The sequence below is a fragment of the Heterodontus francisci genome, chromosome 24 (assembly GCF_036365525.1).
Source record: "Heterodontus francisci isolate sHetFra1 chromosome 24, sHetFra1.hap1, whole genome shotgun sequence".
NCBI lineage: Eukaryota > Metazoa > Chordata > Chondrichthyes > Heterodontiformes > Heterodontidae > Heterodontus > Heterodontus francisci.
In genome coordinates, this window is record NC_090394.1 from 30,064,202 (window position 1) to 30,086,389 (window position 22,188).

Consider the following 22,188-nt stretch of genomic DNA (forward strand, 5'->3'; position numbering starts at 1 on the left):
GACAGCTCGGCGCCATGATTCTAATGAGCCCCTGCGCGTAATATCGTGTGGGCTCTGCGGCAGCCACTAAATGCGGGCACCCCACAATATTGTCATGTCATAACATTGCTGTGATTCAAACTTTCTTATTGTGCCCATGGCAGAAAGGTAGATAACACAAGAAAACTGAGTCTTCTGCATCCTTATATGTTCTGAGTGCAGGATAGTGTGCCCCAAGATTAATAATTAACTCTTAACTACAGTATATTGCACCCAACACCATATCAGAACATAGGAACAGGAGAAGCCATTCAGCCTGGAGCCTACTCTGTCATTTAACTAGATCTTGGCTGATCTGTACCTAAATTCCATTTATCCGCGTTAGCTCCATATCCCTTGATACCTTTCCTAATCCATGAGACCACCACTTGAGACTGCCACAGTTTCCTGTCTATTCCTAAAGGGAGTAATTACTAAATTGTTTAGACCATTAAGTTCAGGCTAGAACTTATAATCAGATTTATTTATGAGTTAAGTTACTCCAGAAGTAGTAAGACGCATGGCATTACTCATGTTGCAAATACTTAGGAAATAATAAAGATAAAATCACAGCCCAATGGGTTAAAATATCTTTAGAATATATTTTATAGATGGTTAATTAGGCTACAAGATAAAACAGTTGAGGATCTTCATTGATACAATAGCTGTAGCTGGTTGATGCATAGTTCATAGACACCAGAAGGAGATTAGACTGAACTGAAATGAAGCACATGGAAGAAATCTCCAGGATTTAACTACAAGTCTCTGAACAAAGAACTGTCAATTGATCAAGTTCAATCACCCTGTGGTTAAAAAGGCTTCAACAACAGCAGACAGTGGCATAGTGGTAATGTCACTGAACTGGTAATCCAGAGGCCTGAGCTAATGCCCTCTGGAAACAGGTTCAAATCCCACCATAGCAGCTGGTGGAATCTAAATTCAATTAATTATTAAAAATCTGGAATTGAAAGCTAGTGTCAGTAATGGTGCCATGAAACTATCAATTGTTGTGAAAACACATCTGGTTTACTAATGTATTTTAGGGAAGGACACAGCAATGTGGTTGACTCTTAACTGTCCTCTGAAATGGCCGAGCAAGTCACTCAGGTCAAGGGTAATTAGGGATGGGCTTGACAGTGATGTCCACATCCATGAAAGAATTTTTAAAAAACAAGTAGATGTTCACAACTGATCCGGGCCTTGCATATCTAGTACAAAAGCAATCTGAAATAAAAACAGAAAATGATGGAAATACTCAGCAGGTCAGACAGTATCTGTGGAGACAGAAACAGGATTAACATTTCAGGTCATCATTTTCTGTTTTTATTTCTTGCATGTCTAGTAATGCTTTAACCAAATATTATTTGATTGAAATCCAGGACAAAGCAATCTGACCTGAATCAATGGCCAATCTAGTTCCTGCTCTCCATTTTACATAGAATAACATAGAATTTACAGCACAGAAACAGGCCCTTAGGCCTAACTGCTCAATGTTGGTATTTATGCTGCACATGAAGATCCTTTAACCCAACCTCATCTAACCCTATTGGCATATCCTTCTATTCCTTTCTCCCTCATGTACTTAACTAGCTTCCTCTTAAATGTATCCAAGCTGTTTACCTCAACCGATCCTCGTAGTGAGTTCCACATTTTGGCCACTGTCTCAGTCAAGAAGTTTCTCCTCTTCAATTCCATATTGCATTTTTTAGTGACTACCTTATACTTTCTGTAAATTATATGTTGGACAAGGGAATTCAGCTTAATCTTAACTAGATATCTCAAAACATTATGGCAAAAAATAGAAACACTTCCTTTATTTGACTTGGCATGAAACTTTGCTTTTGTCACAAACGTAATGGCGTACGTAGGGACATAGAAAATAGGAGCAAGAGTAGGCCGTTCGTCCCTTCGAGCCTGCTCCACCATTCATTATGATCATGGCTGATCATCCAACGCAGTAACCTGTTCCTACCTTCGCCCCATACCCTTTGATCCATTTAAACCCAAGAGCCATATCTAACTCCTTCGTGAAAACATAAAATGTTTTGGCCTCAACTGCTTTCTGTGGTAGTGAATTCCACAGGCTCATCACTCTCTGGGTGAAGAAATTTCTCCTCATCTCAGTCCTGAAAGGTTTACCCCGTATCCTTAGACTATGACCCCTGGTTCTGGACTCCCCCACCATCAGGAACATCCTTCCTGCATCTACCCTGTCAAGTCCTGTTAGAATTTTATAGGTGTCTATAAGATCCTCCCTCACTCTGTGAACTCCAGCGAATATAATCCTAACCGACTCACTCTCTCCTCATACGTCAGTCCCGCCATCCCAGGAATCAGTCTGGTAAACCTTCGCTGCACTCCCTCTATAGCAAGAACATCCTTCCTCAGATAAGGAGACCAAAACTGCACACAATATTCCAGGTGTGATCTCACCAAGGTCCTGTATAATTGCAGCAAGATATCCCTGCTCCTGTACTCGAATCCTCTCGCTATGAAGGCCAACATACCATTTGCCTTTTTTACCACCTGTTAGACCTGCATGCTTACCTTCAGCGCCTGGTGTACAAGAACACCCAGGTCTCACTGCATATTCCCCTCTCTCAGTTTATAGCCGTTCAAATAATAATCTGCCTTCCTGTTTTTGCTACCAAAGTGGATAACCTCACATTTATCCACATTATACTGCATCTGCTATGCATTAGCCCACTCACTCAACTTGTCCAAATCACCCTGAAGCCTCCCTGCATCCTCCTCACAACTCACCCTCCCACCCAGTTTTGTGTCATCTGCAAATTTGGGGATATTACATTTAGTTCCCTCATCTAAATCATTAATATATATTGTGAATAGCTGGGGTCCTAGCACCGATCCCTGTGGTACCCCACTCGTCACTGCCTGCCATTCTGAAAAAGAGCCATTTATCCCTACTCTTTGTTTCCTGTCTGCCAACCAATTTTCTGTCCATCGCAATACACTACCCCCAATCCCATGCGCTTTAATTTTACATGCTAATCTCTTATGTGGGACTTTGTCGTAAGCCTTCTGAAAGTCCAAATAAACCACATCCACTGGCTCCCCCTCATCAACTCTACTAGTTACATCCTCGAAGAATTCTAGTAGATTTGTCAAGCATGATTTCCCTTTCGTAAATCCATGCTGACTCTGCCCGATTCTACCACTGTTCTCTTAGTGCTCTGCTATAAAATCTTTGATAATGGACTCTAGAATTTTCCCCACTACCGATGTCAGGCTGACTGGTCTATAATTCCCTGCTTTCTCTCTACTTCCCTTTTCAAATAGTGGGGTTACATTAGCTACCCTCCAATCTGTAGGAACTGTTCCAGAGTCTGTAGAATCTTGGAAGATGACCACCAATGCATCCACTATTTCTAGGGTCATTTACTTAAGTACTCTGGGTTGCATACCATCAGGCCCTGAGGATTTATCAGCCTTCAATCCCATCAATTTCCCCAACACCCATTTCTCTACTAATACTGATTTCCTTCAGTTCCTCTCTCTCACTAAGCCCTGTGTTCCCTAACATTTCTGGTATGATATATTTGTGTCCTCCTTTGTGAAGACAGAACCAAAGTATGCATTTGGTCAGCCATTTCTTTGTTCCCCATAATAAATTCCCCTGTTTCTGACTGTAAGGGACCTACATTTGTCTTCACCAATCTTTTTCTCTTCACATGCCTATAGAAACTTTTACAGTCAGTTTTTATGTTCCCCACAAGCTTGCTCTCGTACTCTATTTTCCCCTTCTTAATCAATCCCTTGGTCCTCCTTTGCTGAATTCTAAACTGCTCCCAATCCTCAGGTCTGTTTTTTCTGGCAAATTTATATGCCTCTTCCTTGGATGTAATGCTATCTCTAATTTCCTTTGTAAGCCATGGTTTGGCTACCTTTCCCGTTTTACTTTTGCGACAGACAGGGATAAACAATTGTTGCAGTTCATCCATGCGCTCTTTAAATGTTTGCCATTGCCTATCCACCGTCATCCCTTTAAGTAACATTTCCCAATCCGTCATGGTCAACTCGCGCCTCATACCTTTGTAGTTTCCTTTACTAAGATTCAGGACTCTAGTCTCAGAATCAACTACGTCACTCTCCATCTTGATGAAGAATTCTATCATATTATGGTTGCTCATCCCCAAGGGGTCTCGCACCACTAGATTGTCAATTATTCTTGTCTCATTACACAACTGTTGAACAACCATAGATATGCAAAGTTACAAATATCGACGTTCATGTCACACTACACAGCAATACCTTAGTTACATGGAAAAGCTGTTACAGTAACATAATAGATTGTATTTGAAAGGTCAAGTTAAATTTCAGGTAATTGCCTGAACAAGGCCACTTCCTCCAGCAAATCTGAAAATAGCCTTTTTGTTTGTTTTTCTAGCCAACTGTTAGTATCACACTTGATGAGAGGGTTTACATGGAAAGGCGCCCATTCTTTTTGAAAGATGTTTGCATTATAATCACCAATATATGGGATAAATTGCAGGAACAATTAGCTTATCATTATTACCTGTTTAAGTTTCACTCAAATATTTCTCTTGCAGTATTCATGAAAGACCAATGTGAGCCTTTGCTTACTACAAACTTTCTAACCACAATATCTGGTAATATGGAGGTTGAACAGAAAGCCTCATTATTGTGCTTCGCCTATTGCATATGACACATGATCCCTCTGGTCTTCAGAAAGCCTCATTAGTGGATTTAGCTTAGTCAATCTGGTGTGATCATTATCAGACCAAACTGCATAACTCCCAGGTGCCCAGGCCAACCCTCAACCAACATCACTAAAAAAAATTATCTGATCATTATCACATTTCTGTCTGTGGGAATTTGCTATGTGCAAATTGGCTGACTCATTTCCTTTGTTACAACATTTCAAAAGTACTTCATTGGCTGCAAAGTTCTTTGGGACATCCTGAGGTTGTGAAAGGTGCTGTAGAAATACAAATCCTTTCTGTCTGTCTTTCTGCTATTTACATGTGCGAAAATTGATCAGTTTTCGTTGATTCACTGACAAATAAAAATATAGCTTTCTAAATACATTCCCCCTCCCTCACTCACTCTAACCTGTCCCCCTCTGAACTTGAGGCACTCCGTTCTCTCAGGTCTAACCCCGACATGGTCATCAAACCTGCAGACAAGGGTGGTGCTGTTGTTGTATGGCGTACCGACCTCTACTTTCTTGTTTTTGTCCCTTCCCTACTTTGTTGGTTACTAACTAGGAATTTGATGCGACTCTGGCTAGAGTCTAAAGATAGGTAATCAGGAGGACCATGTTGAGTGGAGACTCTGTTCAGTCCGAAAGCATGACCCTGAGCTTCTGGTTGCTGACCATTTCAGCATTCCCCCCTGCTCTTATGCCCACATATCTGTCCTGGGATTGCTGCAGTGTTCCAGTGAACATCAACGCAAGCTCGAGGAACAGCATATTCATTTGCCAATTAAGCACACTGCAGCCTGCCGGACTGAACATTGAGTTCAATAATTTCAGAGTATGATGGGCCCCCCCTTTTTATTTTCATTTTTAGTTATTTTTTCTTTTTTATGTGTTTATTTTATTTTAGTTTGTTTCTACTGTGCCTACCTGCTGTTTTTTTCATGTTTGTGCTTGGGGCCAGGCTGTTCAGTTTTCTGTCAATTAACACCATCTCTGTACTAACACTTTGTCTTTCACCACACAATTAACATACCATTTGCCTTTGCTCCATGACCTTCTGGTCAGTTATTCTCTGTGACCTTGCCCTATCAACACCTTCTCTTTTGTTATCTTTTGCCCTACCCCCACTTTACTTGCTTAAAACCGATTACATTTCTGGCTCTGTCAGTTCTGATGGGTCACTGACCTGAATCGTTAACTCTGCTTCTCTCTCCACAGATGCTGCCAGACCTGCTGAGTATTTCCAGCATTTCCTGTTTATATTTTAGATTTCCAGCATCTGCAGTATTTTGCTTTTATTATATGAGTGGATCCTTGACCTTGCTTTCCACAGCTGCAAATAATACTTCAAAAAATGGATAGGAAGAGATTAATCTCACTGCCTCCCGCTTACACACACAAAAACACACCAATTTTGTTGCTTTACCACATGAAAATTGCCTTCCAGAAAGATCAGGTAGTCTGACTCTGCTCCTTGCCTGCCTTGCACATAACTCCATACCAGCCAGTAAGATCTGCACTTTTGCTTGGTAGGATAGGAACTCCTCACCGACAACCATAACTTTTATTTTGCTTCTATTTCAGATGATGCACTCTGCTATCATCCATTTTTCAACCGAGGATGGAGGAGTGCACTGTCTTTCTCTAGTTCCACTTCTCCACGGGTCATAGCATATATTTAAATCTTTTACCCAGTTACCAATACGGCCAATTGTATATTCTATTTTTATTTCAGAATAAAAATCTGCTAACCAGGTTTCTTTAATAAACAACGTAATTATTAATTTATTATAAAACAAGACTCATTCAACAACAATGGAGAGCTTATTAACACAGGTTGAAATATGAAGGTATACATATATTCCCTTCTAAATAACCCAACACACATGCACACACACAAAGGAAAAATAAAGAAGCTTTCTCTGCAGAGATCAACTTTAGAAAAAAACAAAAAAAAATACTTTGCCCAAATACTTGTTAATTCTTGAAGAAAAGGGATAAGATATGGAATTTTCCAGTTGGTCTGGTATCCAGACACACGTAGACGGGTGTTAGTAGACACATGCGGTTGTTGCTGGGAGCTTTTCAAAAAAGCAATTTGTTCAGGTGATGACACGAGGAAGTCTCACAGAAGCTTCTCAGGAGATATGCTGCATCTGTTACTCTAGTTCTCATGCTGGATTCTCAGGGTTTTTCAAAGACGTGGAACAGGATGAGCTGGTTTCCTCTCTCTCAGCAGGCTTATACCCCAACAGTCTATTCAAACAGTTCAAAAGCAAAACCAACTCCTGGCCACCATAAATCTAGACATGTCACTTCTGTTTAAATAACTTCAATAGTCAGCAAGGCGCCTGCTGTTTACTTAGCTTCAGACATGTGACCTCCAGTAAGTGTTTTTAAACAAGTCCCAAGTGTCCTTCCAGTGACCCTTTAAACAAAAAACAAGTCCAGCATCTCCTCAAATATTCTCCAGTTTGTTGCACACAGGTTTTCAAAAAATATTACCAATGGAAGCATGTTCACAACTGGGATTCCATGAAACGTGTTTCCGCAGATTGATAATTAAGGATGAGATTTATACCTGGGTCTCCAGCATGATTGACCTGCGCTAGTGTCCCCAGATCATGCCCTGAATGGGTTTATTTAAAAGGGCCATGCCATGCAGGTTTTGCCTTCAAATTGCCTCCCAAACTATGTGCAGATCAATAAAACAATTACTTCTATTTATACAGTGCCATTAACATGGTAAAATGTCCCAAGGCACTTCACAGGACTAGTATCAGACCATATTTGACACCAAGGCAGAGAAGGAGGTATTAGGACAGGTGACCAAAAGTTTGGTCAAAGAGGTAGCTTTCAAGGAGTGTCTTAAAGGAAGGAAAGTGAGGCAGAGAGGTTTAGGGGGGAAATTACAGAGCTTTGGACCTAGGCAGCTGAAGGCATGACCACCAGCGGAGGGGCAAAGGAAATCATGGATGCACAAAAGGCCAGAATTGGAGGAATGCAGAGATCTTGGATGGTTGTAGGGCTGGAGGAGGTTACTGAGATAGAGAGGGATGATGCCATGGAGTGGGTTTGAAAACAAAGATGAGAATTTTAAAATCGAGGTGTTGCTAGACTGGGAGCCATTGTAGATCAATGAGCACAGGGGTGATAGGTGAACAGGACCTGATCACCATTCTTCACTTTAATGTGTGTTGGAGGCATTTCTGTGTAGTATTCATATAGAAAAAACTGATCCAGAATTTGTAACTTGAAATTACTGGGCCTGCTCTGTTGGTCTGCTTTCCTTATACGTTTTGGATTTGTAAATTTATTTCTTACCTTTCTTTTTCTCTTGACAGTTTGTCAGCAGATCTGATAACAAGTACAAGAGAATGAACAGCAGTGAGCGTGTGCGGATTGTCACAAACTCCCCATCTGGCCCAGCAAAAGCTTCTTTCGAAACTCTGAAACTCTCAGCTGACAAACAGGATGGTAAAAAAAAGGATGGCTTTTATATAGTGCCTTTCACAACCTCACAATGTCCCAAAGCACCTTGCAGCCAATGCAGTAATTTTTGAATTGCAGTCACTGTTGTAATATGGGAAACATGGCCTACCCTGATCCTAAGTCCTATTTTCCTATATCTTATGTTCCAATGGCTGTCGATTTGCAAACTCCTGCAAACAGCAATATAATAACAATCATATAATCTGTTTTAGTAATGTATAAATATTGGCCAGGTACCGACCTTTGTTCGTCCTTTTCATAGAAATCTGTGAGATTTGAGTGTAAACGCTAAGTTTAATTTGTCTTCCCCATTTAATTTTTCTTTTGTTGAAGACGTAGATCCAGAAAGTGACGTCAAGAGGAGTTTCAGCTTGGTTCCATACAGCCTGGTCCATCCGTATCACATCCAGCGGAAACGCCCTGTGTTGTTCTCACCCACCCCACTGGCCAAAATGCTCGTGCAAAAGTTACTCAATTCTGGAGAAGCCATGGAATTTGACATCTGCAAATCAGGTAAACTTGTGAAACGTCTTGGCTGCAAATGTTTCAGGCTAACAGGACAGTGAAACCTCCTCACTGGGTTACAGCATTTTTACCCAGAACCGAGTAAACAAGGAGAAACTGTTTCCATTGGCAGAAAGGTCAGTAAGCAGAGGGCACAGATTTTAAGGTAATTGGCAAAACAAAATGGAGGGGAGATGAGGAGGAAGCAATTTTTAAACAGCAAGTTCTTGCTCTTTGGAATGCACTGCCTGAAAGGGTGGAGGAAGTAGATTCAATAGTAACTTTCAAAAGGGAATTCAATATATACTTGAAAAGGAAAATTTTACATGGCTATAGGGAAAGAGCAGGGGAGTGGAACTAATTGGATCGCTCTTTGAAATAGCCGTCACAGTCACAATTGGACGAATGGTCTCCTTCCAAATGATTGAACCTTGGTTTAAATCCAGCCCTGGTGGTTGAGATGAAAGTGTCCTCTCTCTGCCAGCTCTCAGGGTCCTACATGAAAAGAGTTTCTGCAATCTCAGCATAGATCCTGATGTACCACTTGACAGTCCCAGTGCAATTGTAGCAGGGGCAGAAACAGGACAGCTTGAGACACACAGGAACAGTCAAGCTGGTTGTAGCCACGGTTTTCTTTCCTCTGTTGATGAAATCGATGCAAAGTGTAAAATAAATGTTTTCACTAGCAGAAGGGTGAAACTGAATGAACAGAATCATTTATTGTAAGTGTGATATTGGAAGACTACAGTTAGTGTGATCCTATTGGATGAGGTCAATCCATTGGCTGCATTGACTATCCTGTTGGAATTACCCATGTGAAGGCATATAATTTTAATTGTAAAGATTCAGACTTCAGTGAGTGACAAGTGCATTCACAATCATGCTTTCAATATGTTATGAATGAAGTTATTTTTCATCAGAATGATGAGAATCTATTTTGACATAAGATGATATATACTTGTTCTTGTCTGGTTCTTTGAGGTAGGCAGCATTCCGCATAAAAATACTACTTGCATGATGTATAGTTGTGGTAAGAGTGTTTATATTCTCTTGAGTTTCTACCTTGAGGCTGTTCATTGTGTCCTCGGCAGGAGCATCTCCACTCTCCTAGTTCATTGCCTGCAGGCTTTTTTTTTGCATGCTTAAAGACTGAAGCCTTTCTGTGTGGATAGTTCATTGCTACAGGCTGTTTAGCACACCTGGAGACATCAATCTTTCAGTTCTGCTGAGATGCGCTGGTTTCATCTGGAAGGATGCGACATGTGGATTTCCTTTTATTAAAAAAAGAAATAATTTTATTCCTCCACTTTTCTTTATAGTTCCTCAGTGGTGCCACTATCACCACACTTCTTTGTGCAATCGAGGATAGAATGTCCTGGACTCATCTACCCTGCTCCGTGGCTGCAATTATACTGATCTTTGATCATCTTGTAGAGGCTTGGCTTCCGAATGGCCCAACTGATCTTACAGGGCTCTCCTTCCCTTCACATCCACCTTCATAAATCATTCACTGCAGCGCTCAAAAAAAAAAGTGAACTGCACACATTAGGAGTTTGTATATCATCAGTCAAACACAGATTTGAATTCTGACTCTTTGTTCTTTTGCTGCTGTGGCTACCAGTCTACCTGAACCAACCACATTTATACAAAAGCAAAGTACTGCAGACGCTGGAAATCTGGCATTAAAAAAACTGAAACTGCTGCAAACACTCAGTAGGTCTGGCAGTAATCTGGAAAGATAAAAACAGAATTAACAGGCTGAATTATGGCAGTGGCCATAAAAAATGGCGGCCCTCAAACACGGGCTTTACTCCGCGGAGCCACCGCGATATTGATGCGGAGGGGATGGGCGTTCAGCCCTTGGCAACGGCGTCAGGTGCCACTGCGCAAGCACCAATGCCATTTTTAAAGGGCTTCCAGCCCACCATTACAATTTAAATTTTTTAAGAAAAAAGACTTTGAAAAATCAAATAAAGTTATCCTGATCCTATCCCACACCCACCACGACCATCAGATTCATTACTTGCCCTCTCCCCCCACAAAAGGAGTTAACTTGTGCTCCCAACCTTTCCCCTCAAAGTTCAGAAACTTTAACCTCTACTACTTCCCACCACCCCCTAGACCAATCAGATACGTTTGACCCCGCTCCCCCCATCTACCACACTGAAATACTTACCTGCTTCCCCCTCCCTACCAGTGTCCCTAATTGGATCTCTGGACGGAGATCCGAAGGTGCGGGAGTGCCGACCACTGGCATGAATATCGCACCCGGACCAACTGCGGGAGCGGGTAAGTAATTAATTCAGTACTTTTAAAACATTAACATATTTAAATTTTGGCGGCGCGGTGGCCACCACAAGGCCTTGCCGCCGACAGCAATATGGGGCCTGGCCTTCGTGGCGTCGAGGCCTCTCCCGGTGGCATTTCCCAGCACCCCCGCCACAACCCCAATGTTGGGGCGGTCTGTAAAATTCACCCCAACATTTCAGGTCAACAAACTTTCATTAGTACTGGAAGAAATTGGAAAAGTGCAGAACCTGGGAAGAGGAGTTGGGGCGGGGTGGGCAGAGGTAAGTAAAAGGGGAAGCTCTGTGGAAGGCAGGATTGATTAAATGACAAAAGGGACGATGGTGCAAGGCAAAATGGGGTGGTAATGGGACAAATAAAGAGACAAAATATTGTGCATCAAAAGGAGGTGTAAATGGTAACTGAAGAACCATTATCATAACCTGCTGTCTGAGAAAATGGGAGGAAATCTGTACTTATTGGACTCAATGTTGAGTCCAAAAGGCTGTGAAGTACCTAATCGATAGATAAGGTGCTGTTCATGTTTGCGTTAAGTTTCATTGGAACAGTGTAAAAGGCTGGGGGCAGAGAAGTCGGAGTGGTATGAAGACGCTTGTAAACATTTTAGCCTTGAATTTCCTGGGATTCTCCTGGTATCTTGTTATAATTTTGATGGGAAATCAGCAGAATTCCTGGAGAAATTGAGTAAAGACTATTTTTAGCCTCATCATGGGTGATTTGAATTGAACAATGTTGTACTGTGGAATCACATAACAGCAGTTGACATGAAGAGGTGCTGATTTTGTTTAACAACTAGTTCGTTGCGGTTTGTGTTGTAGTGGCAGAGGGTGGTTTATTCACCATTTCTTTGACAAGACAAAGACATCATTGACATCTGTTAACAGATTCTTTGAATTAGTTGATGAACCGTCTGAGGCTTTAGAATGGAAAATTGTTGCTTGGAGTTTTATGTGGTTGCACGGAAGCTACTCACCGAATTCATGGCAGATTCTGGCTCGGGCTTTGCCTATGTGCCATGTGTTAGAAAATCTAAGGCTTGTTGTTATTTCAAGATTTGTCCCTGAAAAAAATGTGATCTGAAACCCTGTCAACAAATTCTAGACTGAAACTGGCCTAAATGAAAATTCCATTCTTTATAATGTATGTTCAGGTCGGCCAACAAGTGACGTCACGCAAGTTTTACAGGTGTGAAAGAACAAATGAAGGCCACACAAGTGCCAGTGGCTCCAACTTTTTGAAACTGAATTCAAGCATTCATGATATGAAATACGTAATAGCAGAAGTAAACTAGATAAACAATTGCAATTTTGTCGCATTACTCGCGTGATTACCAATTGGCTGGGACTCTTTTCTCTCGAAAAGGCTGAAGGTGACCTGATGGAGGACTTGAACATTATGAAAGGGTTTGATAGGATCGACGTAGAGATGATGTTTCCACTTGTGGGGGATATCAAAATTAGGGATCATAAACATAAGTTAGTTGTTAATAAATCCGTTAGGGAATTCAGGAGAAACTTCTTTACCCAGAGAGTGGTGAGAATGTGGAAATCACTCCCACAAGGATTGGATTGAAGCAAATTGCAATGATGCATTTAGGGGGAAGCTGAAGGGGGAAAGATATCCTGGAAAGATATAGAAGGATATGCTAATAGGGGTGGGAGGAGGCTCACGTGGAGCATAAACACTAGTTTGGACCAGTTGGGCGAAATGCCCTGTTTCCATGCAATATATTCCAGGTAATTCTATGTAATAAAGGTGAAGTTTGAGTCAATATATCCATCAGTCATAAGCTTCCAACTTACAAAGATAGGAGCTTCCCCAATGGTTCATTTGACAAGTGCACATATTGGCTGAGAAGGTGTCCAGTTGATCCCAGCAAGATTTACATTGTTGAGTATTATTATTGGCACAAGTGCTAATGGTTAGAAGCGGGCATTTCTGATCATCATCAGTGATTGTGCTGGGAAGGGTCTGCATATGTGGGTAGCGGGTTGTGACAGTTCTGTATGCTTGATCGGCCTGGTGCTGCCCAGGCTCAACACATGGTAAGATACCATAGGACAGCATTGACGTCAGCGAAGGGGAAAAAAATGAGAAGGGAGGAGGGAGGGAAATTACAAAAAAACATGAAATCATTGTTCAAACAAGAAAGGCTTTGCATTATTTAATTAACTTCAATATTTGCCCTTTAGATATTTTAAACAAAGAAGAATATTTACAGAAACAGAAGTCTGAGCCAATTATTTTCTCCAGAGAAAAACATTTAAATGCATTTGAATGTGTCATGCCTGCTAACATCAAAGCTGTAACTGCCAAGGTAAATGAAACGTTCCTTTTTTCTTTTTCATTTGTTGCATACTGTGGATTATAAAGAAAAATGTTTGTTTTGTTGGAATGACAGAAGCTCTGGACATTATTCCAAAAGACGTAACTGGAACAACAACAACTTGTATTTGCATAGCACCTTTAATGTCCCAAGGCACTTCACAGAAGCATTATAAAACAAAATTTGACACACAGCCACATAAGCAGATATCAGGACAGATGACCATCATTTAGTCAAAGAGGTAGGTTTTAAGGAGTGTCTTAAAGGAGGAAAGAGAGGTCGAGAGGTGGAGAAGTTTAGGGAGGGTATTCCAGAGCTTAGGGCCTAGGCAACTGAAGGCACAGCCATCAATGGTGGAGCGATTAAAATCAGGATGCTCAAAAGGCCAGAATTAGAGGAGTGCAGATATCTCAGAGGACTGTGGAGCTGCAGGAGATTACAGAGATAGGGAGGGGCGGTGCCCAGGCCATTGAGGGATTTGGAAACAAGAATGAGAATTTTCAAATCAAGGCGTTGTTTAACAGGGAGTCAGTGTAGGTTAGCAAGCACAGGAGTAATGGGTAAACAGGACTTTGTATGAGCTAGGACATGAACAGCAGAACTTTGGATGACCTCAAGTTTACAGAGGGTAAAATGTGGGAGGCCGACCAGGAATGTGTTAGAATAGACAAGTCTGGAGGTAACAAAGGCATGGATGATGGTTTCAGCAGCAGAAGAGCTGAAGCAGGGGCGGAGATGGGCAATGTTATGGAGGTGGAAATAGGAGGTCTTAGGACAGTGCAAATATGTGGTTGAAAGCTCATCTCAAGGTTAAATATGACACCAAGTTGCAAACAGTCTGGTTTAGTTTCAGATAATTACCAAGGAGAGCAATGGAATCAGTGGTGGGGACTGAAGACAATGCCTTCAGTCTTCCCAATATTTAATTGGAGGAAATTTCTGCTCATCCAGTACTGGATGTCAGATAAGCAGTCTGACAATTTAAAGACAATGAGGAGTCAAGAGAAGTGCTGGTGAGGTAGAGCTGGGTGTCGTCATCAGCATGCATGTGGAAACTGATGTGTTTTTGGATGATGTTGCCAAGGGGCAGCATGTAAATGAGAAATAGAAGGGGGCCAAGGATAGATCCTCTGGGGACACATCGGTTCTCTGGTTATGATTAGATAGATAAGGATGGAATCAGGCAAGTACAGTCCCACCCAGCTGGACTGGTGGTGAGGCATGGAGGAGGATGGTGTGGTCAGCAATGTCAAAGGCTGTATCAGGCTGAGAAGGAAGAGGAGGGATAGTCTGCCTTTGCCGCAGTCACATAGGATGTAATTTGTGACTTTGATAAGAGCCATTTCGTTAATGTAATGGGGGCAGAAACCTGATTGGAGGAATTCAAACCTGGAGTTCCAGGAAAGATATACTCAAATTTGGGAGACAACAACATGTTCAAGGACTTTGGAGAGGAAAGTGAGGTTGGAAATTGGGTGGAAGTTTGCAAGGAGGATGGATTCAAAGGTTAATTTTTTTGAGCAGAGGTGTGATGACAGCAGATTTGAAGGAGAGACGGACAGAACTTGAGGAGAGAGAACTGTTAACAATATCAGCTAACATGGGAAGGAGGAAGGCAAGTTGGGGTGGTCAGTAGTTTAGTGGGAATAGGGTCAAGAGAGCAGGAGCTGGGTCTCCTGGACAAGATGAGCTCAGTAAGGGCATGAGGGGAGAAAGGAGAGAAACTAGAGAAGGAAACCAGTTCAGAGCAAGGGCTGGGATGAGCCTTAGAGGAAGTTTGTCCTGGTGGGTAGGGGAAGGGAGGGAAGTGACACAGGCAGCTGATGGTGACAAAGAAATCCATAACCTCCTTGTAGTTGGAGGTGAGGGTTGAGGAGACAGAACTAGGTATCTTTGCAGCACAGGGCTCCACTGGCATCATGTCTAGAGGGCAGAATTGGTCATTGGCAATAGAGTTCAATGGGCAATAGTGAATCTGCAGTCATTGGAGTCAATCAGGCAGGCTGTAAATCAGGCGGAATAAGGCAAGATTTGTTAGAGATGTTCAGAATTATGCAGGGTTTTCATAGAGTCGATGGGGAGAAACTATTTCGAGTGGCAGGCGGGTCGGAAACCAGAGAACACATGTTTAAGATAATTGGCAAAAAATGAGCAGGACATATGGAGAATTTATTTTAAGCAGCAAGTTGTTATGATCTGGAAAGCGCTGTACGAAAGGGTCGTGGAGGTGGAGGCAGACTCAGTCATAGTAGAAAGGGAATTAGATAAATACTTCAAAAGGAGAAATTTGCAGGGCTATAGGGAAAGAGCAATGAAGTGGGATGAAATGAATAGCTGTTTCAAAGAGCCGGCACAGATATGATGAGCAGAATGGTTTTTTCTGTGCTTTATGATTTTATGATTCTAAGTGCAGGAAGGCTGTATAATTACCAGCTCATCTTTCGCCCGACTTCAGAGGAGCAACAACTTGGACTTATACAGCACCTTTAACATAGAAAGACATTCCAAGGTGTTTCACAGAGGCAGAGGAGTATAGGGAGGGAATTTTCAGCATGGGGCCAAGGTGACAGAAAGCTCAGTTGATGATGACAGGTGAAGAAAGGGAGAAAATGTGCAGCAAAGGATGAATTTAGATGGAAGAGATCGGGAAGTGTAAGGTTATGAAGAGCATTTAATTACAATGCTGAGAATTCTAAATCTAAGGATCAGAAGCCAATGTAGATCAACAGTGATGGATATGATGGAGAAACAGGACTGGGGGGAATTTTATGCTCTCCCCTGTGGCCGGTTTGGAGGTGGGGAGAGCATATAATTGGGTGGGATGGTAGTGGTTGAAGGGGGAACACCGCCACCTTCCCACCTCCACCAAAATTAAGTGCGGGGCAGGAAGGCCTGTGAAGGCCTACCTCACTGCCAATTGAGGCCCTTATCTGGACGATTAATGCCTAATTAAGAGCCTCAACCCGCCACTGCCGCAATTAGCCATGCGGCGGGAGCACTGTTGCCACATGGGTAGCACGGCACAAAAAATCGTGCGGCTGCTTGCCGGCTTCGGCGTTGGGGGAGGTGGTGGGGGGGGTTCCCTCGTTAAAAGTCACTTAGTGCCTGAACAAGGGACTCATCATCAGGACCTGGGGGCAGCTGAGAGCCACCCCTGCCCTGGCTACCAACCCGCCCCTTCCTCTTTTAAACTCCTCGCTGGTGTCGCTTTCTCTCGCTCCTGTGCTGCAGGAATGTTCAATTGTATTTATGTTTGCGGTCACAACTAAAGCAAAATTTGTTTGTGTTTGTAATAACTTATTGGCAGCCGTGCCTTCAACTGTCTCGGCCTCATGCTCTTTAAATTCACCACCTTAAACCCCTCCATCTCTCCACCTCCCCCTCCTCCTTTAAAAGCCTTCTTAAAGGCCACCTCTTTGAAGTAGCTTTTGGTCACCCCTGCTAATATCTTCTTCTTTGGAGTGGCATCCATTTTGATCCTTAAGTCCGTAAGCACTTAGGAATTTTTTTACAATGTTAAAAGCCCTCTATAAATGCAAGTTGTTGTTGTGCAATATTGTTACACATGATCATCAAAATTAGTTGCTACAATTATTGGGATAGTTGAAATTGGTAATGGGGGATTCAATATTTTAAAATTAAAGGGTCGCAATCACTCAGCTCTAGTTGCACTCAATGGAATAGCATGCTTGGATGAAATTCCTTTTCGCATTATTTTGATGCTTTTGTTAACCTGGTGAGATAGAGACCAGAAGGTTAAGAACCTGTCAGCTTGTCTTAGTTGGTTGCACTCTTGTATCTGAGTCAGAGGATTGCGGCTTCTGTTCCAGGACTTGAGCACATGATTTAGCCTTATGCTGGAGGGCTATACTGTTGGAGATGCCATCCTTCCAATGAGATGCTCAACAAAAGCCACACCCTGCCTGCTCTTTCTGATGTAGATGCCATGGTATTATTGGAAGAGCAGCAAGTTCTCCTGGTTTCTAGACCAAACCTCCCCTTTCGCACAAATGAACAGATTATTCACTCATTGCTGCTAGTGGGATCTTGCTGTGCATGCAATGACTGCCATATTTGACTACATAACACGTGCCATTCATGTTAAACTAATTGCGTGTGAAGCACTTGGAGGCATATAACATGCTTTAATAAATCTAAGTTACCGACAGGTTTAAGGTGGGGTTAAAATGCAAGAAAAATTTGTCCAGTTAAAAATAACATGAGTGGCTTTACCGATTCCTCACACACCACCCTCATTGACATACAGCTATTTTTTTCTAATGTCATCACAGTGGAATTAACTTAAGTAAACAATGATTTTAAATGTAATTGTAATGCTGAATTTTGCACTTCCTTTGACACGAGTGGAGCTGATAATGCAATCGTTTAACAGAACCACGGATCAGCAGAATATATAGTGAAAAGATTTATTTTCTGTTCTCCTCCCTCTCCTCTGCCCAACAAGCCGCAGTGAAAAGTGACGCCGATTCCCCAGTAACGCCAGCTATTGCTCAATTTGAGGATGTTTTGTGCTGTCATGGGCTGCTGGGAATGAGCCCGTGCAAACTTGCCCTAATCTTTAATCGATGACTGTTTATTTCAACCGATTCTGATCACAATGATAAAAAGAAGGGATGCAAGTCAGGTAGTCCCAAGTGCTTTAACTCGTTAATCAAACGTCAAGTTCAATCAATTAGCATCCATTATCTGTGATAAGGCTTAATTCCCTGTGCATCAACCTGATGTCCATCAAAAGGCTGCCTCCACTGTGATTCTCAATGAACTATTTTGGTTGGGGAGGTGGGGGGATGGGGGGAGGTTGTGCAAGGGAGCTATCCAGTTAGAACTCTCCTTTTCATCCTGAAATTGAGTTTGTAAAACTAAATTTCTCAGGAAAACTCTGATTCTCATGAAAATTAAACCTCCCTTTATTTTTACACCCAATGGTAAATTTTTGTTTCATGAAATATAATGAAAAATGGGGCAGTTTGGGTCAAATAAGTTTACTTACAAAGAAAAGGTCATTAAGGGCTGGATTTATAAGCTCACTGCCGATCCTGGCGGAAAGCTTCAAAAATGGCGGTCCGCCCGCATAGATTGCTCATCACGGAGCCGCCATGATATTCAGCGCGGTGACTCATTTAAATGGCCAAGGCGGACCGCCACCCCAATGACATGCAGAGGGCAGGCGATCCATCCCTGGCAATGGCGGCAGGTGCCAATGCGCAGGCACTGATGTCATTTTTAAAGGGCTTCGAGCCCTTCCATTTAATTTAAATTTTTAAAGATGCAGTGTTTGTAAAAATTGAAATAAATTTATCCTGACCCTCTCCCACTACCCCCCCCCCCCCCAATAACCATGGAAATAAAAACCTGCCCTCCCCACCACCCCCGCAAAACACTTACCTTGTGCTCGCGACCTTCCCCCCACAATGTTTATCAATTTTAAACTTAACCCCTTCCTACCATTCCCTAGACCAATTAAATTACTCTGACGCCACAACCCCCGCCCCCCCCACCGCCCCGCTTCCCGCACAGAGAAACTTACCTGCCCCCCACTCCCCACCAGTATTCTGCCTCAGATCTCCAGACAGAGATCCAAAGGCACGGGAGTGCCGACCACCGACACCAATGTGGCACCGGAACAGACTGCGGGAGCGAGTAAGTCATTTATTCATGAATTTGCATTTATTTAAATATTTACATTTGGCTCCCATAGCCAAGCGATGGGGGGTGCTGCCATGAGACCTCACCGCCATCGGCAATATTGGGCTGGGCCTTCCTGATGTCAAGGCCCGTGGCTGGCCTCTGCCAGAGGCATTTTCCACCCCCCCCCCCCCCCCACCACTTCCTGCCATGACCCCCAAAGGAAATTACATGGGATTAATATTTAAAACAAAACTAGCAGCAGTTTGTTAAATGATATCAGTGGCGGATTATGTCTCTAGGGTGCCTCAGCTGGAATCAGTTCGGCTCATATGGAAGATAAACGCTGACATAGACCAGTTGGGCCGAATGGCCTGTTTGTGAGCTGTAAATTCTATATAATTCTATGTAATCCACTGATGGAATCTCTTCTCTCTCTTCAGTTCTTCTCACCTCAGTATTCCAAGCTCTCTCCTGACTTGTCCTCACTCATTGGTCTCGCCTGCCTCTACTTTGGAATTGTCACTCTGGGGGTGAAATTGGTCTTGGGCAGCAGCATAAAATGAGTGTTAGACGATCAGCAGCTTGTTTTACACCCACTCCACTGATTTTGGAAAAGAAAATAGGGCAAAGGGTAAAATGGATACCATCAAAGATCATTTTCTGCCCCTCCATCTTTCCCCAGTTGTTCTTCTGAAGAAGCTCATGCGAATTGCACAAATCTCTTTCCACTGACTTCTTTTTCTCTCTTGACTTTTTTCTTTCTGTCTTTCCATGAACTTTTTTTCTATCTCGCTCTCATCTTGCATGCTTTCTCTCGCTCTCTCTCTAATCGCCACCCCCCACCCCGACTTTATTTTCTCTCCTGTCTTTGTTGTTCACATCCTCTCCCTCTCTGTCTCTTTTCCTCTCCACTGTTACTCCCTCCCTTCATCTCATGGAACACCCCATTATGAATGATGGACAATTTAGACATTGATGGTGATTTCCAATGACACTGACTTGCCATGGACCACAGCACCCTTGACATTATTCCTTCCTACTTAATGCAATAAAGGACACGACAAATTAAAAGGACATGTTCAAAATCCACTTTTTTTTTTGTCTCTAAGATATGTCTGCTTTGGTTCTAAATATAAAACTGAAGGGACAGTGGTAAATGACATAAGACCTCCTTTGGCATAACTGAAGTTAATCAATCATGAATCATTAGTAAGCTATCTGGGTCCATAGCCATGGGTGGTTTATTATCCTTAAATAGCACTTCCTGCCATGTGTGCTAAAATTGAAAGATGCACAATCCTTGGTACTATACTGGGTACATGTGCTGCCTAATGTGTTACTGAGCCACATAGACCTGTAAAGAAGTTTAGTGCGATCGCTGACTTATGCCGAGTTATCTCATCTCAGCTGATGGGCCGCACTGTATGTGCCTGATGTTCCTTGGCTAACAGGGGTTAAAATCATTGAGCTATTGTTACTTTTTGCTGCTGAACACCCCAGCAGTTTCCATCAGAAAAGTGGCCACTTGTGGACTTAAGACAAGCTCAAGATCAATTTAGGCTCTGGTGCCTTGCCCCCACCCCACCCCCCTCACCCCCACTCCCACCCCCGTCAAATAGCCTGCCAATACTTGCTGTCTTGACTGGCATACTGAGAATGGTGACTTGAAAGGTCCTCAGCATTTGCCATCATCTTCAGGGGTGGTGAGGAAAAAATTAGAAGGGAACAAACTGAAAATGAGCATGAAACAATGTAATTTGAATGTACATTGTGCCTGAGGGACCCCTTATATTAATTTCTTCAGCTTACCTGTATAATCAGGCATGTACAGCACCACCATCAATTTGATGTTTGCAGCTGACATAACACTCATCCCTCCCTCCCCCTACATTTTGGGTTATATTTTATGAGACTCAGTTGTGAAAGCAGAGCGATGAGAACTGTTTGTTATCATGTCCATTCAAATTGTCTTTCCTTTTTCCTTCCGTAACATAGAATAAACATTGTTTACTGGAAGCCGGATTGAGCTGCACAAGAGATTTAATTAAGAAGGACATCTATCCAATTATAATCGTCATTAGAGTCTGTGAGAAGAACATTAAACGATTCAGGTATTGTCTGATCCTTTCCATGCTGATGCCTTTAATTAGTTAAAGCTGCCACCTCCAATCAATGTTGCTGAATTAAACATGCCTCTTTATGCAAGGAGGGGCTAAAGATGTGTAGCGGCTGTTATAGAAAGGTTCCTTTACACCACCAGGTTAAAATACCACTTTCAATTTTCACCAATTCAGGATTTAATTGAGCAGTCCCAGCAGGGTAGGAAACTTACCTGTATTCTGGGGCGTCATCCATGTTGCCCATCCTGGCTGGGTACAGTCCCAGCAGTGGCTACCGCTCCCGCTGGCGCTGTAGGGATTGAAGAACTGCCGGCCCGCTAGTTGACCAGCAGCTGTTGTAGGTGGGAACTCCTGCCTCCGAGAGGCGGAGGTCCTGCCCGAGGCCAATTAAGGGCCTGGGCCATGTAAAATTACGATGTGGCTTCCAGGCCCTGCAAATGCAGGCTCGCCACTGACTTTTTTTGCCGGTGGCTGGGCCTCCAGTCCAACGTAAAATTCCAGCCTACAATTTGGAAATGGTTATATTTTAAACTTAAAATCTGAACAGAATATGAAGAGGTATACTTCAAACTCTAAATCTCAACAGAACATTCCTATTTGACTGTTACTTCCACCCCAAGAATTTCCCTATACATTTACAGGAACTTGGCGGTTTTTCACTTCTCCTGGGACCAACCCAAAGTGTACCACAGCTCTTCGGAATTCACTTCAATTTCCTTAATTCCTTAGGTATCTTCTGAGGTTTCAGATCTCCCAGATCTGGACTTCCCAACTTAAAAACGGGCCTTACTGAAAACAGAAACACCCCTGGTTTCCAATGGTCTCTTTGCTCCTGAGTCCAACTGATTTCCAAAAGCCAACAGCTTGTCCAAAATCCAACTGGCTGACTATACCAGTAAACACACTGATCAATACCCAACAAGCCCCCCACCCCCCCGCATCATTTATCTCCATAGCGGATGGTACATGGGGGATATCACAGATAACAATTTAAACTAATGATTCCCAACTCCAAATCATCTCTTTGATTTCTGATACCCACATGAATAATTGATTTTGCTGACAATGACAGAACAAACTCTACTATA

At 42.6% G+C, this 22,188-nt stretch overlaps 1 protein-coding gene across 6 annotated transcripts in view; it reads left to right on the plus strand.

The window, feature by feature from the left end:
• The window catches only part of card11 (caspase recruitment domain family, member 11), a 250,123-nt gene that overhangs the window by 219,922 nt on the left and 8,013 nt on the right, over positions 1–22,188 (plus strand). For 5 of the 6 annotated variants that reach the window (XM_068055824.1, XM_068055819.1, XM_068055823.1 and 2 more), the window contains 4 exons: positions 8,047–8,179; positions 8,528–8,707; positions 13,198–13,322; positions 20,976–21,091. In XM_068055824.1, coding sequence (XP_067911925.1) covers positions 8,047–8,179; positions 8,528–8,707; positions 13,198–13,322; positions 20,976–21,091 — 554 coding nt within the window. The remainder of the gene's footprint in view (positions 1–8,046; positions 8,180–8,527; positions 8,708–13,197; positions 13,323–20,975; positions 21,092–22,188) is intronic. The other variant, XM_068055821.1, reaches the window with a different exon arrangement.